General features: G+C 31.9%; 1 protein-coding gene across 1 annotated transcript; it reads left to right on the top strand.

The window, feature by feature from the left end:
* Positions 1-5,009: 5,009 nt before the first annotated feature.
* Positions 5,010-13,430, top strand: LOC139486681 (ankyrin repeat and KH domain-containing protein mask-like). The gene is made up of 4 exons (XM_071271601.1): positions 5,010-5,036; positions 5,591-5,693; positions 9,410-9,475; positions 10,720-13,430. Exons 1-4 carry the CDS (start codon positions 5,010-5,012, stop codon positions 13,428-13,430), a joined length of 2,907 nt encoding a protein of 968 aa, XP_071127702.1.
* The last annotated feature ends 5,268 nt before the right edge of the window (positions 13,431-18,698 follow it).

Below are 18,698 nucleotides of genomic sequence, written 5' to 3'. Positions count from 1 at the left end.
TTTACCAAATCGCCCATAGTCTATTGTTTTTGAAGTATTTTAACTGTATTTTATTCATGTATTTAAAATTAATTACCTGAATAGATATCCTCAAGTCTTGTCAATTAGTTTGTCAATTCTTTCCACTAAAATAGTGTTTGGTAAATATAGATTATTACATTGATACAAGTGGATTATCCGATTTATCCAATCGAGATAGTTAAATTATCAATTTTAAAGTCCAAGCCTCGGCGAGGCGAGGCGAGGACTTTAAAATTTATAATGTAACTATCGAGATTGGATAAATCCGATAATCCACGCGTTACTATGTAATAATCTGTTTCTCTAATGCCTAAAAGATAAATTTCCTTCTTTTCTTAACCAAAATACCCTTCGAGTGCCTACCACTTTCCACCAAGTTGTCAATTTCATTAACACCTGTTAGAACATTTTGATCATTTCAGGGAGCTGAGAAAGGTTAGGACCCTTTGACTCAGCCAATCATCTTCTGAGATCACCGGAAACCACACGTTGATTAATTTTTTTTTATACAATGGGTTCGCAAGGGGATATATTTCCATAGAATTAGAGAAAATAGCATAAACACCCAGCATCATATATAGATTGACAGTTGTTATATATTTGATGTGTTTTAACTTCTGATGTTGCCATTTGATTAGGGACTTTACTGTTAGAATTTGCCACGGAGTACATTTTTTTTTGTGATTTTACTTGTTGAATATAATATATGTGTTAATGAAAATTTATGCTTGAAAGACTTTATTACATGTATAATGTTACTTTTTTAAATATGAATCGGGTGAAAGTTTGTTTGCCAAGTAACAATGTGGGGATCATTGCGGTAGTGATCGTGTTCAAAAATGTTCTTTGATAAGACTGAATATTAATGAGCAGTGTTCGCATATGCCTGAAGGTAAATGTCACACTAGAGAATTAGCATTGGATACAGGTTTTATGTTTAACAACAGTCTAACACTTTCAGCGGGCTGCCTGTAAATTATAATTTCTGTTTTAGACATAGATTATTGGTAATATTGTTGATTGCTTGCATTCTTTGCAACTTCCTTGAGTTTATTTGGGTAAAATCCGTCTACATCCTTTGGTGTTTGGTGTCTGTATCTTCTATAAGTACAGTGTTACAATTCACTTCAATTAAAAGAAATATAATTAGACAATTTTAATTAATATGTCAATGAACTGTTTCTTTTTTTATTTAGTAAGAGGGAAACATTCAGTGAAATTAACAAAGAACTATAGCCATCTGATTCAGAATTTGTCTAACACAGAAGATATCATTGATTCATTGATATCAAAGGAAGTTTTAAATCCTGATGACCGTGCAGAGATAAATTTCAGTGGAGTACAAACCAAAATAAATAGAAAACTAATAGATCATATCAGAAGTGAAGAAGAGTATCAGTTTTTCCTGGAGGCCTTGAAGGAGGAGCCTACGAATGCAAGGCTGGCGTCTGATTTAGAATCAACTGATGTTAAGCAAGATGACGTAGATTTACTTCAAACAGGTCAAGTAATTTCGGAACTAATGCCGAATTTTAATTTATACAATATAAAATCAAGGTATGATTGCAATGAGACAAACATATCACCAAACACCAAAGGATGTGTATTTGAGCAAATACTGATGCATGTAACTGTACTGCCTTTCACAATAGCAACACCCATAACCTATTGTAAGCGATAAAATGCCTGGCAAGACAAAGATTAAAACAACATCGAATGAGCAATTCTGATTATGCTTAAACAATAAACGAAAAAAAAAATGATATGAAAGACAAACTGAAAGCATAATTTAGGTGAATTCATATAACACATGGCAAAGAATGGTGAGTAATTTAGATGTGGTTAAAATGGAATTAAACTGGTGTCCAGATAGTTTGGGGATATAAAGGGTAAAAATGACATGTTTCTGCTCTATGTATTTTCACCAACTGCAAAATAGATTCTAGACAAGAAGAATACGCATTTTGTTCATACAGTCACAGAAGTACGTTACTCAATGTTAACAATTCTTGTCAATTAAAGTATCATTAATACATTGAGGACAGATTTGGGCTCCATAATGATATGAAAAATTCAGCTTAATATTTTTGTCAATATATATGCAGGATTTGAAGGTGTGATGGGGGCGCTGCAGTACGATGGTCCGTAAACTGATGGACGAAGGTTTATTTGACGCATGATCGTTATTTTTATCGTTTACAGACGTGAAAGTGTCATGAGAAGTAGATTGTTTAATATAAAAAAGAAGATGTGGTATGATTGCAAAAAGGAGAAATCTTCACAAGAAATGACACAGAAATTATTGTTCACCGTACGGCCTTCAACATTGAACAAAGCGCATAGTCAGCTTTAAAGGGCCCCAAAATGACAATGTTAAACAATTCAAAGGAGAAAACTAACTGCCTTATTTATGTAAAAAAAATGAACGTTTTTGTATATAAATCTACATTCATTATTCATGATCAATATGTCGATATGAGCGTCACTGATGAGTCTTATGTAGACGAAACGCGCGTCTGGCGTACTAAATTATAATCCTGGTACCTTTGATAACTATAACTATCCTTTATAACAGTTGCATACTGAATGAGAGATCGTACACTACCTACATGAAAAGATACGTTTCCCTTTCATGTAGCTTTACAAGTTTATAAGTTAGTTTTCAACTTAAAAACTTACAAAACTACTTCTAACATAGACATTGACATTTCCATTGACATGAAAAGCATTGCAAATGTAGTTTGTGTAGACCGTCCATCGCACTTCAGTACTACCACCATCACACTTTGGAGTAGCTATCAACAAGATAGCGGTACAAACAATGACATCTCATCGCAGAAACGTACTTCAGCGCCAAACCAACTCACCTCAGCGTGATTATCGCGATTCGGAGTTCCATCGCATTTCAATGTCTTATATATATATATATTGTATAACTTCCGGTTACAACAGTGCAAACAAGTCGATTTTTTGCATTTAAAAAACATTGGTATCACAGCTTTTAATCTTTTATTTTTTATCTTACAGGAGCAACACTATCATCACTGACAAACAGACCTGGATTCCAAACTCTAATTACATTAGTGTCTATGGTTACAGCAGTACAGATTTCTGACGCAGAACCTGAGAGCCATGATTACAGTTTATCAGCAGACTTATATAGACTACAATCTTGGTTTAAAAAGGTTATCAAAATGACCAAGATGGATTCAGATAAATATCAACAATTTGTTCATACAGTAAAGGAAGTAAGTTACTTATATTTTCAATGTAGATAATATAGTTGTAAAAGAATTCTTACTGTATTCTGTGTGTTTAGTATTTGTGTTTGTGTTTATCTGTGTATTCATCTGTAACCAAATCTTGACAACTATGCAGTTACTAATTAGATTTAATTATTCATCATACTTGGTTAAATTAATCCCCATTCAAAAGATGACCATTATTCATTTGCTCAACTGGAACCACGGGGCAAGTGTGAGGTTGTGCCATCACTTTCCATTCATTTTCCTTATAGGTAGCACAATAGTCTTATTTTTCTTCCTCCGGTCTATAAATGTTTGGGGTTGATGCCTCTAAAACAACACAATAGATTTTAAAGTCCTTTAGTAATTTAAAAGCTAAAATTTTACACTATCTATAGCTTAAATTAAGTAGTTATTTTATTATAATAAATAAAAAAAAACAATATAGCTTATTAACTACATCAAAGAAGTCGGATGCAAACAAAGTTGTGTCAAATGACAGTGGACAGTGCTTTTTATACAGTGTCTCATATCTTGCTTTCACACCTAAGTGCACCTATTTTCTTCAATCATCGTTGAAGTCATTTATTTAAGAAAGTATAAAGAAGTGAGACAAGGTTATGTAGAAGATGCTCCATTTAATCGTCAATATCAAAAGTAAAGTTAAATCGGTGTCTCATAAAGTTTCTATTTTCGTTTTTAGCATAACAATTCTCATGAAAACTTGTGAAAAAAAACACTTTGAACAGAAAAGCCCCCGTTGAACACATTTGATTGCAACACAAATATAACAAAAGGGAGGGAGTTATCTGACATCATTGTTTTATTTATAGAACCACTCAATTAGGGAGTTCATACATTTACAATTACACTGTTAATTTAGATTTATTTGTACGTTGTATATCACTTAATCGTACTGGTTTAGTATTTGGTTGGAGTTTTATGTCACAGATTTGATCAACATTTGGAATGTTGTTATTGAATAAAGTCAAAGCTCCTCCTCTGTCCAGACAAAGAAACAAATATACTAGAATAATGTACTGACTGTTAATTTGCTGCTGTTTGCAATCAATATATTCAACATCATTAACATTATGCAATTCTTTTCCTATTTTAAAAAGAAATGTAATAACACAGAAACTTGAAAAAGTGCAATAACATATGTTTGCTTAAACGGCAAATACCAAGATCATCAATTTATGAAAATTGAAAATGGTCCACATGAAATTTTAAGGCATAGGAAATTGACAACAACAAATCACATGAAATAAAAACGATGAAAACGCATAAAGTTCAAAACGTGCATTGTCTAAGTGTGGAAGACGAAAAAAAGAAGTAGGAACCTTTTTCAGATGCTTTCAGTGATAATCTAAACATATTTATCTATAGTGTTCTTCATTTTAGATTTTTTCTTTTTGGTTTTCTTTGTTTACCTTCATAGTTTATATAAATTACTATTGGTTTCAATAAAACATGATAAGATTAAAATATGTATCTTGGGTTCAAACTAACAGCTTAACACTTTTTATTAATTTTATTGGTATCAACAAATGATTATTTGATGAGCTTCCCCCATATGTCCTTATTGATGGTCACATGCAAATCGAATCAATGAGGTTTAATTATTGACTTGCACGTCAATAACACATAAGCAATATTTTTAGCTTATTTTTGCATATTTGTACTAGACTGACTACACGGGTGCCGCATTTGGATCAGGATATGTTTACCCTTCCGTAGCACATGAGATCACCCCCAGTATTTAATGAGGTTTGTGTTGATTAGTATTTAGTTTTCTATGTTGTGTCATTGTATTATTATTTGTATGTTTGTCTTTTTCATTTTTAGCCAAGCGTTGTCAGTTTATTTTCGATCTATGAGTTTGACTTACCCTCGGGTATCTTTCTTCCCTCTTTGTTATATTATTAAAAAAATGGTTTGTCCCACTACAGTTTAATGTCCCTAATGCATATATAAGATATGTTATGTAATATTGGATCTTAAATCAATACTGGGAAGTTGCATTTCGTGACCACTGGAAAAAGTAAGTTGAACTTGACTACTTAAACTGGAAAGTTGAACCCTTTTGGTTGGACATTCAGTCCTGCAAGTTTAGACATTCGTATTAAAACAAAAGATAGATCATCACACATGTTAAACTTATATTTTTCATGGTCAAGCATGAGCATCATTGTGTTTTACAGACAGCGCAACAATTTCACTGTTTCTTAAAGTATATGGAACAATGCATATGGCAGAGCATATCGGGCATAGTCCATGTCTAGTTTATCACCAATTTAATGTTTTATTTGATTTGTAAACAGATATTGGTAAGCATTGGTAGAAAGAATGATCCTGTTGTTATAGAAACCACATTGAACACTGTGATGAAAAAACAAGTTCAGAAGATTCTTTATGGTTTGAGAGGTAACCTTAGTAACATGAAATTATCTTTTCTAAGAAAGGCAGCGTAAACACTTTAAAGGTACTATAAAGGGAGCAGTGATGTATGTAAGACAGACTTTAAGGCTGATCAGTACCCATCCCAAACACATTAGGAGATCTTTTCTATTTTATAAGTGGCACTTTTAATTTCTCTGATGATAAGTAAAAATATAATAAGTAGTTATTTGTGACTTGTCATTATTAAAGAAGGAAACAACATATTAGTTCTTTACATACATATTCAGTGATGATCAATGAAATATATTCACTGTGTATCATCGCCACTGAAAATTGGGTACCGAAGAAGCGGAGAGAAAGGAAAAAAAATAATAAATAAGGTAGGGAATCTTTGAGTTTTAATCATTTCTACTATTTCGATGAGGTTACCGCTTTATAAACGATTTTCTGATATACAAAGTATTTTTTATACCACAAACAAAGACAAGACTTCGTGTTATTCTCCAAAACTATGCACTTGGTACCAGACAATTTAAACGTCGATCGTTCTACGTCGTCCCGATGATCAGATATTCAACTGTTTTAGCTCGCATTCCTAAGGGCCAAGTGAATTTTTCTTACACTTGACGTCCGTTGTCGTCCGTCGTCGTCTTTTAATTTTTACAAACATATTTTTCTCCAAATTTAATTAAATTGGCCACAATCATCATTAGAGTATATAGTTTTAAAATATTTTCGAGGTCTCTGCCTGCCAACCAAGATGACCACCATGACAAAAAATGGAACATAGTGGTAAAATGCAAACTTTGTCTGTTATTTTGAAAACCGTAATAAATAGAAAAAAATCTGACAGGGCACAAACATGTTTAGAATGGTTAGCTCTTACAATTGTTCATATATGTCGAAACTGTCAGATGACCTCTAACAGGAGTTATCGCCCCTAAATGACAAATTTTACCATTTTTATCATTTTGCCTACTATCTTGAAAATTATAAAAGATTAAGAGAAACTCTAAAGTGCAAAAATGTTCAGCAAGATAAGTCCTACAAGCAAGTTAATATGGCTCAATCGTTAGTCGACTCCTTTTTAGAGTAATTGCCCTTTGATGACGATTTTTACAATTTTAAGGGTTTTCCACATATATCTTAAATACTATAATAGATACCGAGCAACTGATATAAGCAAAAATAATCAGCAGGACAAGATCTACAATCAAGAAGGATGGAGAAAATCGTCCAACAACTTTGATTTGATAACAAATTGTGTCCAAATTTTCCCCAACTGTTCAGGGTTCGACTTATGCGGTCGCATCAGCCTGCGCTTATTTTCTTTATGCTTTTTGATAATGTTATGATATTAAGTATATAGATTTATCATGACAAGTGACAGATCAAGATAGAGTTTTGTTCCGGTCTGATTTTTGGTCTAGAGTTATGGTCCTTAGACTTAGAAATTCACTCAATTAATTAGGTTTGTTTTTCTCACTTTTTTTGTTATGCTTGAAGATATTGACTTAATATTTGTTATCTAGTTTACACCATGACAAGCTACAGATCAAACTAACATTGTGTTCCAGTACAATGAATTGTTTAACCGGTAGAGGACTATTTAGTCTTAGATGCATGATTTTTTTATTAGTTGCTAGATGCTTTGAAATAGCTGTCAGTTAACTGCGAGTACTCTCAGATTTGTACATAGTGTCTTTTAGTTGTTAGGATGTACAAGTACCCGTCCACGTTCACTTGTATTTTTGTCCATCTGATGAGTTAAGCCATTTTAAACTGATTTGTATAGTTCGTTCGTATGTTGTACTGTTATACCACTGTCTCAGGTTAGGGGAGGGTTGGGATCCCGCTTCTGTGTGTATGTGCCTGTCCTAAGTCAGGAGCCTGTAATTCAGTGGTTGTCGTTTGTTGTCGAGCCTGTGACTTTAGTTGCAGAAAGCTCGACAAAAAAATAGTGATCCGGCGGCGGCTACGGCGGCGGCGGTGTTAGCTAAATTCTTAAAAGCTTTATATTTTAGAAGGTAGAAGACCTGGATGCTTTATACTTTGTATATGGAGGCCTCATGTTACGAAGTTTCCGTCAGTCACATGTCCAATGCCTTTGACGTCATTTTTATGGTTCAGTGACTACTTGAAAAAAAAGTTTAATTCTTTTGTAATGTTAATTAAGTTCTCTCTTATTATAAGTAGTAGGAGAACTATATTTGGTATGTGCGTACCTTGCAAGGTCCTCATGCCTGTCAGACAGTTTTCACTTCACCTCGACCTCATTTCATGGATCAGTTAACAAGGTTAAGTTTTGGTGGTCAAGTCCATATCTCAGATACTATAAGCAATAATAGGTCTAGTATATTTGGTGTATGGAAGGACTGTAAGGTGTCCAACTGGCAGGTGTCATCTGACCTTGACCTCATTTTCATGGTTCAGTGGTTATAGTTAAGTTTTTGTGTTTTGGTCTGTTTGCTCATATTGTATGCAATTGGTCTACTATATTTGGTGTATGGAATGATAGTAAGGTGTACATGTCTAGCTGGTAGGTGTCATCTGACCTTGACCTCATTTTCATGGTTCAGTGGTCAAAGTTAAGTTTTTTTAGTTTTGGTCTATTTTTCTAATACAATAAGCAATAGGCCAACTATATTTGGTGTATGTAAATATTTTATGATCTTTATGTCAGTCGCGCAGATTTTATTTGACCTTGACCTCATTCTCACAGTGCATTGCTCAGTGTTAAGTTTTTGTGTTTTGGTCTGTTTTTCTTAAACTATAAGCTATAGGTCAACTATTTTTGTTGTATTGAAGAATTGTTAGCTGTACATGTCTGCCTGGCATGAATTATCATGTTTATCTGACATCATTTTCATGGTTCATTGATCAATGTTTGGTTTTCTTGGTTAATGTTAAGTTTATGTGACAGTTGTAATAAAGCTTTACATTTAGGACTATCAACATAAAATCAATGATGTTTAAAGAAGGCGAGACATCTCAGTGTGTGCACTCTTGTTTATGTGTTACATATTTGTTTTTCGTTCAATTTTTGTACATCAATTAGGCCTATTGAATTGTTACATTGTCATTTCGGGATCTTTTATAGCTGACTATGCGGTATGGGCTTTGCTCATTGTTGAAGGCCGTACGGTGACCTATAGTTGTTAATTTCTGTTTTTAGTTCTAGTATAACAAGACTTTATTGTCAGATTTCAGTAAATTTTTCACATTTGTACTATCACTCAAGTTTGCTTTGATTGAGACACTAGAAACTAACGTTACATATATATATTGTTGGAATCGGTGAAAATAACAGGCTGTACTAAAAAACAAAATCGGATTGATCACTCCAGAAATATTGCCATCAAATTATTAAAAGACATTTTTGAATGTCATGCAGTAGCATAGTATGCTTGTAAAAACTCAACACTGTTGTTAGAATTGGTGAATGTAATATAGCTATTGATTTAACACTTCATTTGGTTTGTCATTCTAGAGTTATGGGAATTTTCACAGTCATTTTTGACAAAAAAACGTATACGGCAAAGGGTAATATCATTTTTTACACAAAGCCATCTTTTTCTTCTAAAAAAATGCATTCTAGATTTCCCAATTTGTTTTTGGAACCATTTCAGTTTACAATAAGGATGTATCATGTGCTCCTGGTGCAGTTGTTTATTCTTAATGTAATAGACCATATTATAATCAAAATTATTTTCTTATAACAGAAAAAGAAGAAAATTCAGATCTTAAAGAGAGGACAATGAAAATGGAAACTGAACAGGAAGAAGTTATTCCAAAGAATATAAGAGGTATATTATAAGTTAATTTGTTTTGATATTGTATACGTTTGACTTCACAACACAAAAGACTACACCCATGCAAACTCTGTACATGCTTTGCAGCTTTAAATGTCTAATCGATGGTAGGTTCATGTTGCTCTGTCGTTAGTCTATGTTGTGTTGTGTATACTTTTTATTTATGCCATGGTGTTTGTCAGTTTATTTTTGAATTGATGAGTTTGGTTGTAGGGCCCTTTTCTATCTTTCGACTCTCTTTTTATCTCTTAAATGGTTTTGCATGTGTAGAAATAAGCTGATTGTTGTTTTGCTTAATACAATAATAATACACAAGTATGACATGACATGAACAACAAAATACACAAGATAGTCAATGTTCAATTATTTTGTCAAGTTTCGGGGTTATACAATCCATACTTTGTAAAAAATGACACTGATTATAGTTAATTTAGGTGGTACTTGTATGAAAAAATAAATAAAAATATTGATCGATTATGGAACTTCTATTCGAGATTTTTGATTTAATAGAAATGGCGAGAAAAGGCTGACTAAGACTTTTACCTTATAGTAAGCATTGGCACTATTTGAGTCTCAATCGTAAAAAAAGAATCTACTTTAATTTTAGTAAATGACGTATATGAAAAGAAAAGTGGGTGATATGGGGCTAAATATTTCACCCTGTATTTGGAGGAAAATAACATGGAGTCTGAACATCTGACAAATATTTCTAAACCTGAGCCGACTACATCCTTTAGATACTTTTAATAAAGGTTTATTACACTATGACAGGTTTTCTTGTATTATCATGACCTCTACATGACTTTGATCTCTGTCCTAATGTTACAATTAGATGATTTTTGGAAACATATTGTTTGTCTGACATTTCATATTTAACATATGGGTTCACCACCTAAATACAACATATCCCATACCATGTAAGATTACCTCTGCCCTTGAGAAGTTAACGTTAACTGATGGTAAAACAAATTGATTTAAGGAACCATTAAACCCTGTATTTTCATGTTATTGCGAATGATTTCATGATAACACAATTATACCTTTATGAAAAATGTTTGACCACAATAATTTTTTTTAATTGCCTTGCAAGTAAGTACATTGTTACGGGTTCTATTTTGAATTAAGGATTTAAGAATAAAAAGCAGTTGTGGTATTATGATGGCCTATCAGACAACTTACAGGTTATTATTCAGCCTTTAACAGTGAGTAAAACATATACCTTCACTCATACATTTTAGATCAGATACAAAAACAAATAGAAGACTGGGAAAAGAAAGATAAGATGTTTGTGTCTACAAGAGCTAGTGATTACGTCATGGAATGTTTACAAGAAAACAGCTGTGTGACTTTAACTGCCCCATCAGGAGTTGGGAAATCTTTTATCAGTAGACATACAGCGCTTGTTTTACAGAGGGAAGGATACGAAATAGTTCCAGTGGAATTACCAACAGAAATAAAGACTTATTATCAGCCTGGTAAGCAGACAGTCTTCATTGTAGATGATATTTGTGGAAATTTCACTGCGAACCAACAACAAATTGACCACTGGGAACAATTGTTACCTGTGATTAACACAATTATTGCAGATAAATGTTGTAAGATTATTGTATCATGTAGGTTACAAGTCTATAAAGATACTAAGTTTAATATATTATCAACTTTTAAATCCTGTGAATGTAATTTAATATCAGATAAGTTATGTCTTACATCTATAGAAAAAACTAATTTAGCAAAAACCTATTTTGGAACAAGCGTGGGTGATATTGATGAATTATCACAAAATAGTGAGTTCTTTCCACTTTTATGCTCTGTATATAAGGAGGTAGAAAATGGAGATGTTAAAGAATTTTTCGAAAATCCATTTATTGTCTACCAAAATGAACTAGACAAATTAAGTAGGCATGGGGATGAAGGGAATTATAAAATATGCAGTCTAGCTTTTTGTGTTCTTTTTAATAATCATCTGACAGAAAAATGGTTCGAGGGTAAAATGACGGATGAACAACGACAAATAATAGAAGACACATGTGATTCATGTGATATCAACAGAAGTACATCAAAGGCTAAACTAAAGAAAGCACTTGACACTTTAGATGGTACTTTTATATGTAAACGCAATGGTATGTATAGAACTATACATGATAAACTGTTTGACTTCCTTGCTTACTATTTTGGTCAGAAAATGATTGAATGTTTGATAGATCATGGCGATAGTGATTTAGTACATGAACGTTTTATTTGGGAGAAATCACCAGATGACCAGATAGGTAACATAGACTTTATTATTGAAATACCAGATACTTATTTGAATTCATATTTAGAAAGGATTATAAAGGACTGGTCAGCAGGAAAGGTGTCAGTTGTATTCAGTAACAGTAATATGAAAGTATCATCATTCAGACAACAATTATTACAGTACTTGGATCAACACCTGGATCAATCACATCGAACAACATTAGCCAATACCAAGGATACTGGAATATCAGAAGAGAACTGTGCATCTGGTAATACTCCACTGATACGGACTTGTTACAATGGTTATATTGATATGGTACAGTGGATGTTACATAATGATGTGAATGTGGATCAGCGGAGAGATAGTGGGGCTACTGGACTGTTTATGGCCAGTTGGTTCGAACATACTGATATAGTAAAGTTACTATTAGAGAAGAATCCTAATGTTGATCTCTGTGACAATGATGGATGGAGTCCTCTGTACGTGGCAAGTGAGAAAGGACATACTGATATAGTAAAGTTACTATTAGAGAAGAATCCTAATGTTGATCTATGTGACAATGATGGATGGAGTCCTCTGTACATGGCCAGTTATAAAGGAAATACTGATATAGTAAAGTTACTATTAGAGAAGAATCCTAATGTTGATCTATGTAACAATAATGGATGGAGTCCTCTGTACGTGGCAAGTGAGAAAGGACATACTGATATAGTAAAGTTACTATTAGAGAAGAATCCTAATGGTGATCTATGTGACAATGATGGATGGAGTCCTCTGTACATGGCCAGTTATAAAGGAAATACTGATATAGTAAAGTTACTGTTAGAAAGGAATCCTGATGTTAATCTATGTGACAATGATGGCTATAGTCCTCTGTACGTGGCAAGTGAGAAAGGACATACTGATATAGTAAAGTTACTATTAGAGAAGAATCCTAATGTTGATCTATGTGACAATGATGGATGGAGTCCTCTGTTAGAGGCAAGTTATTATGGCCATATTGATATAGTAAGGTTACTATTAGAGAAGAATCCTAATGTTGATCTATGTGACAATAATGGTTTTACACCACTGATCAGAGCATGTATTGGTAACCACACCAGTATAGTACAGCTATTGATAAAACATAAACCAAACATTAATGCCCAGACATTTGATGGTGGTAATGCTTTATATTTCGCTGCATGGAATGGAAACCTAGAGATAACAAAGTTACTATTAATGGACAATGCTGACTGTAATATATGTGTCTATAGTAAACAAATAGTGACAGATGCAGTAAATAACTCTCCATTGGAAACATTAGATGAAGAGAAAAAATCCTTATTTGATAGCCTTGTCAAAAAAACATCATCATATGTAACAGATTATGTTAGTAAGAAGTCAGTAGAGTATGCCTTTGATATGGTGGCTGGTTCTTCACCATTACATATTGCGTGTTTTTTGGGTAGGATAGATGTAGTCGGCTGTCTTCTGGAGCACAATGCTAACATCAACATGACAAAAGAAGATGGCACCACACCATTGTTTTATGCATGTGAAGTTGGACACGAGGATATTGTTCGTTTATTGTTAGATAAAGGTGCAGATACAAAGATCTGCAGACTTGATGGGAAATCCCCAGTACAGATTGCAACAGAGAATGGACATACATCAACAGTTATTATTGTAATAGAACACGCGAAGATCCAGCAGGAAATGAAATCATTTTAAATAATTTTCTTTACTCGTCGATTTCTAAAGTTATGTTGAAAAACCAGCAGTTTAGAAACATATCAGTAGGAACCGAAGAACATATTTGATTTAGGTGCAGTAAAACTATTGTTGAAGCAAATAAATACAACCACATACAATTCAGTAAAACCTATGTTTCTATCAGTACTACATAGTTTTCATTGTTTTCTTAAGTCACACATCTTCTTATCTTAGAGTCAGATCAGTTTTTATGCTTCTAAATGTTCTATGCGTTAGTGGTTGTATCAAATATTTACACTGTAAAACTAATTGACTACAATGTAAGGTTTAATTTTGTTTAGATAACTGTATGTTATAAATAGTTACACTGTATATAAATGTTGACTACCATTTTATGTTTATTACTATGTTGGTTACTGATTGTATGACATAGATTGATTGTATATAAGTATTGACTACCATTTTATGTTATTGCTATGTTGCTTACTGTCAGATTGTATGACATATTTACACTGTATATCAGTATTGACTACAATTTTATGTTATTGCTATATGGTTACTGATTGTATGACATATTTACACTGTATATAAGTAGGGACTACCATTCTATGTGTATTACTATGTTAGTTACTGATTGTATGACATATTTACACTGTATATAAGTAGGGACTACCATTTTATGATATTGCTATGTTGCTTACTGATTGTATGACATATTTACACTGTGTATAAGTAGGGACTACCATTTTATGTTATTGCTATGTTGCTTACTGATTGTATGACATTTTTACACTGTATATAAGTATTGACTACCATTTTATGTTATTGCTATATGGTTACTGATTGTATGACATATTTACACTGTATATCAGTATTGACTACCATTTTATGTTATTGCTATGTTGCTTACTGATTGTATGACATATTTACACTGTATATCAGTAGGGACTACCATTTTATGTAATTGCTATGTTGCTTACTGATTGTATGACATATTTACACTTTATATAAGTATTGACTACAATTTTATGTTATTGCTATATGGTTACTGATTGTATGACATATTTACACTGTGTATAAGTAGGGACTACCATTTTATGTTATTGCTATGTTGCTTACTAATTGTATGACATAATAACACTGTATATATAAAGTATAAACTACCATTTAATGTTATCGCTATGTTGCTTACTGATTGTATGACATATTTACACTGTATATAAGTAGGGACTACCATTCTATGTGTATTACTATGTTGGTTACTGATTGTATGACATATTTACACTGTATATAAGTATTGACTACCATTTTATGTTATTGCTATGTTGCTTACTGATTGTATGACATATTTACACTGTATATCAGTATTGACTACCATTTTATGTTATTGCTATGTTGCTTACTGATTGTATGACATATTTACACTGTATATCAGTATTGACTACCATTTTATGTTATTGCTATGTTGCTTACTGATTGTATGACATATTTACACTGTATATCAGTATTGACTACCATTTTATGTTATTGCTATGTTGCTTACTGATTGTATGACATATTTACACTTTATATAAGTATTGACTACAATTTTATGTTATTGCTATATGGTTACTGATTGTATGACATATTTACACTGTATATAAGTATTGACTACAATTTTATGTTATTGCTATATGGTTACTGATTGTATGACATATTTACACTGTATATAAGTAGGGACTACCATTTTATGTGTATTGCTATGTTGGTTACTAATAAATTGTATGACATAATTACACTGTATATCAGTATTGACTACAATTTTATGTTATTGCTATGTTGCTTACTGATTGTATGACATATTTACACTGTATATAAGTAGGGACTACCATTTTATGTTATTGCTATGTTGCTTACTGATTGTATGACATATTTACACTGTATATCAGTAGGGACTACAATTTTATGTTATTGCTATGTTGCTTACTGATTGTATGACATATTTACACTGTATATCAGTATTGACTACCATTTTATGTTATTGCTATGTTGCTTACTGATTGTATGACATATTTACACTGTATATCAGTATTGACTACCATTTTATGTTATTGCTATGTTGCTTACTGATTGTATGACATATATACACTTTATATAAGTATTGACTACAATTTTATGTTATTGCTATATGGTTACTGATTGTATGACATATTTACACTGTATATAAGTATTGACTACAATTTTATGTTATTGCTATATGGTTACTGATTGTATGACATATTTACACTGTATATAAGTAGGGACTACCATTTTATGTGTATTGCTATGTTGGTTACTAATTGTATGACATAATTACACTGTATATCAGTATTGAATACAATTTTATGTTATTGCTATGTTGCTTACTGATTGTATGACATATTTACACTGTATATAAGTAGGGACTACCATTTTATGTTATTGCTATGTTGCTTACTGATTGTATGACATATTTACACTGTATATCAGTATTGACTACAATTTTATGTAATCGCTATGTTGCTTACTGATTGTATGACATATTTACACTGTGTATAAGTAGGGACTACCATTTTATGTTATTGCTATGTTGCTTACTGATTGTATGACATATTTACACTGTATATCAGTATTGACTACCATTTTATGTTATTGCTATGTTGCTTACTGATTGTATGACATATTTACACTGTATATCAGTAGGGACTACCATTTTATGTTATTGCTATATTGCTTACTGATTGTATGACATATTTACACTGTATATCATTATTGACTACCATTTTATGTTATTGCTATGTTGCTTACTGATTGTGTGACATATTTACACTGTATATCAGTAGGGACTACCATTTTATGTTATTGCTATGTTGCTTACTGATTGTATGACATATTTACACTGAATATAAGTAGGGACTACCATTTTATGTTATTGCTATATGGTTACTGATTGTATGACATATTTACACTGTATATAAGTAGGGACTACCATTCTATGTGTATTACTATGTTGGTTACTGATTGTATGACATATTTACACTGTATATAAGTAGGGACTACCATTTTATGTTATTGCTATGTTGCTTACTAATTGTATGACATATTTACACTGTATATATAAAGTATAAACTACCATTTAATGTTATCGCTATGTTGCTTACTGATTGTATGACATATTTACACTGTATATAAGTAGGGACTACCATTCTATGTGTATTACTATGTTGGTTACTGATTGTATGACATATTTACACTGTATATAAGTATTGACTACCATTTTATGTTATTGCTATGTTGCTTACTGATTGTATGACATATTTACACTGTGTATAAGTTGGGACTACCATTTTATGTTATTGCTATGTTGCTTACTGATTGTATGACATATTTACACTGTATATCAGTATTGACTACCATTTTATGTTATTGCTATGTTGCTTACTGATTGTGTGACATATTTACACTGTATATCAGTAGGCACTACCATTTTATGTTATTGCTATGTTGCTTACTGATTGTATGACATATTTACACTGTATATCAGTATTGACTACCATTTTATGTTATTGCTATGTTGCTTACTGATTGTGTGACATATTTACACTGTATATCAGTAGGGACTACCATTTTATGTTATTGCTATGTTGCTTACTGATTGTATGACATATTTACACTGTATATAAGTAGGGACTACCATTTTATGTTATTGCTATATGGTTACTGATTGTATGACATATTTACACTGGATATAAGTAGGGACTACCATTCTATGTGTATTACTATGTTGGTTACTGATTGTATGACATATTTACACTGTATATAAGTAGGGACTACCATTTTATGTTATTGCTATGTTGCTTACTAATTGTATGACATAATTACACTGTATATATAAAGTATAAACTACCATTTAATGTTATCGCTATGTTGCTTACTGATTGTATGACATATTTACACTGTATATAAGTAGGGACTACCATTCTATGTGTATTACTATGTTGGTTACTGATTGTATGACATATTTACACTGTATATAAGTATTGACTACCATTTTATGTTATTGCTATGTTGCTTACTGATTGTATGACATATTTACACTGTGTATAAGTAGGGACTACCATTTTATGTTATTGCTATGTTGCTTACTGATTGTATGACATATTTACACTGTATATCAGTATTGACTACCATTTTATGTTATTGCTATGTTGCTTACTGATTGTGTGACATATTTACACTGTATATCAGTAGGCACTACCATTTTATGTTATTGCTATGTTGCTTACTGATTGTATGACATATTTACACTGTATATCAGTATTGACTACCATTTTATGTTATTGCTATGTTGCTTACTGATTGTGTGACATATTTACACTGTATATCAGTAGGGACTACCATTTTATGTTATTGCTATGTTGCTTACTGATTGTATGACATATTTACACTGTATATAAGTAGGGACTACCATTTTATGTTATTGCTATATGGTTACTGATTGTATGACATATTTACACTGGATATAAGTAGGGACTACCATTCTATGTGTATTACTATGTTGGTTACTGATTGTATGACATATTTACACTGTATATAAGTAGGGACTACCATTTTATGTTATTGCTATGTTGCTTACTAATTGTATGACATAATTACACTGTATATATAAAGTATAAACTACCATTTAATGTTATCGCTATGTTGCTTACTGATTGTATGACATATTTACACTGTATATAAGTAGGGACTACCATTCTATGTGTATTACTATGTTGGTTACTGATTGTATGACATATTTGCACTGTATATAAGTATTGACTACCATTTTATGTTATTGCTATGTTGCTTACTGATTGTATGACATATTTACACTGTGTATAAGTAGGGACTACCATTTTATGTTATTGCTATGTTGCTTACTGATTGTATGACATATTTACACTGTATATCAATATTGACTACCATTTGATGTTATTGCTATGTTGCTTACTGATTGTATGACATATTTACACTGTATATCAGTATTGACTACCATTTTATGTTATTGCTATGTTGCTTACTGATTGTATGACATATTTACACTTTATATAAGTATTGACTACAATTTTATGTTATTGCTATATGGCTACTGATTGTATGACATATTTACACTGTATATAAGTATTGACTACAATTTTATGTTATTGCTATATGGTTACTGATTGTATGACATATTTACACTGTATATAAGTAGGGACTACCATTTTATGTGTATTGCTATGTTGGTTACTAATTGTATGACATAATTAC

This window comes from Mytilus edulis, chromosome 8 (assembly GCF_963676685.1).
Source record: "Mytilus edulis chromosome 8, xbMytEdul2.2, whole genome shotgun sequence".
Classification (NCBI taxonomy): Eukaryota; Metazoa; Mollusca; class Bivalvia; order Mytilida; family Mytilidae; genus Mytilus; species Mytilus edulis.
Note: the sequence above shows the minus strand (reverse complement) of the source record. Positions and strands in the feature narration are given on the sequence as shown.

Excerpts from the sequence above, each read along its gene's own strand:
- LOC139486681 (XM_071271601.1), top strand. The coding sequence starts at position 5,010 with ATGAGATCACCCCCAGTATTTAATGAG. Across the intron at positions 5,037-5,590 it reads CACCCCCAGTATTTAATGAG|ATATTGGTAAGCATTGGTAG; the intron begins GTTTGTGTTGAT and ends ATTTGTAAACAG. Across the intron at positions 9,476-10,719 it reads TATTCCAAAGAATATAAGAG|ATCAGATACAAAAACAAATA; the intron begins GTATATTATAAG and ends CATACATTTTAG.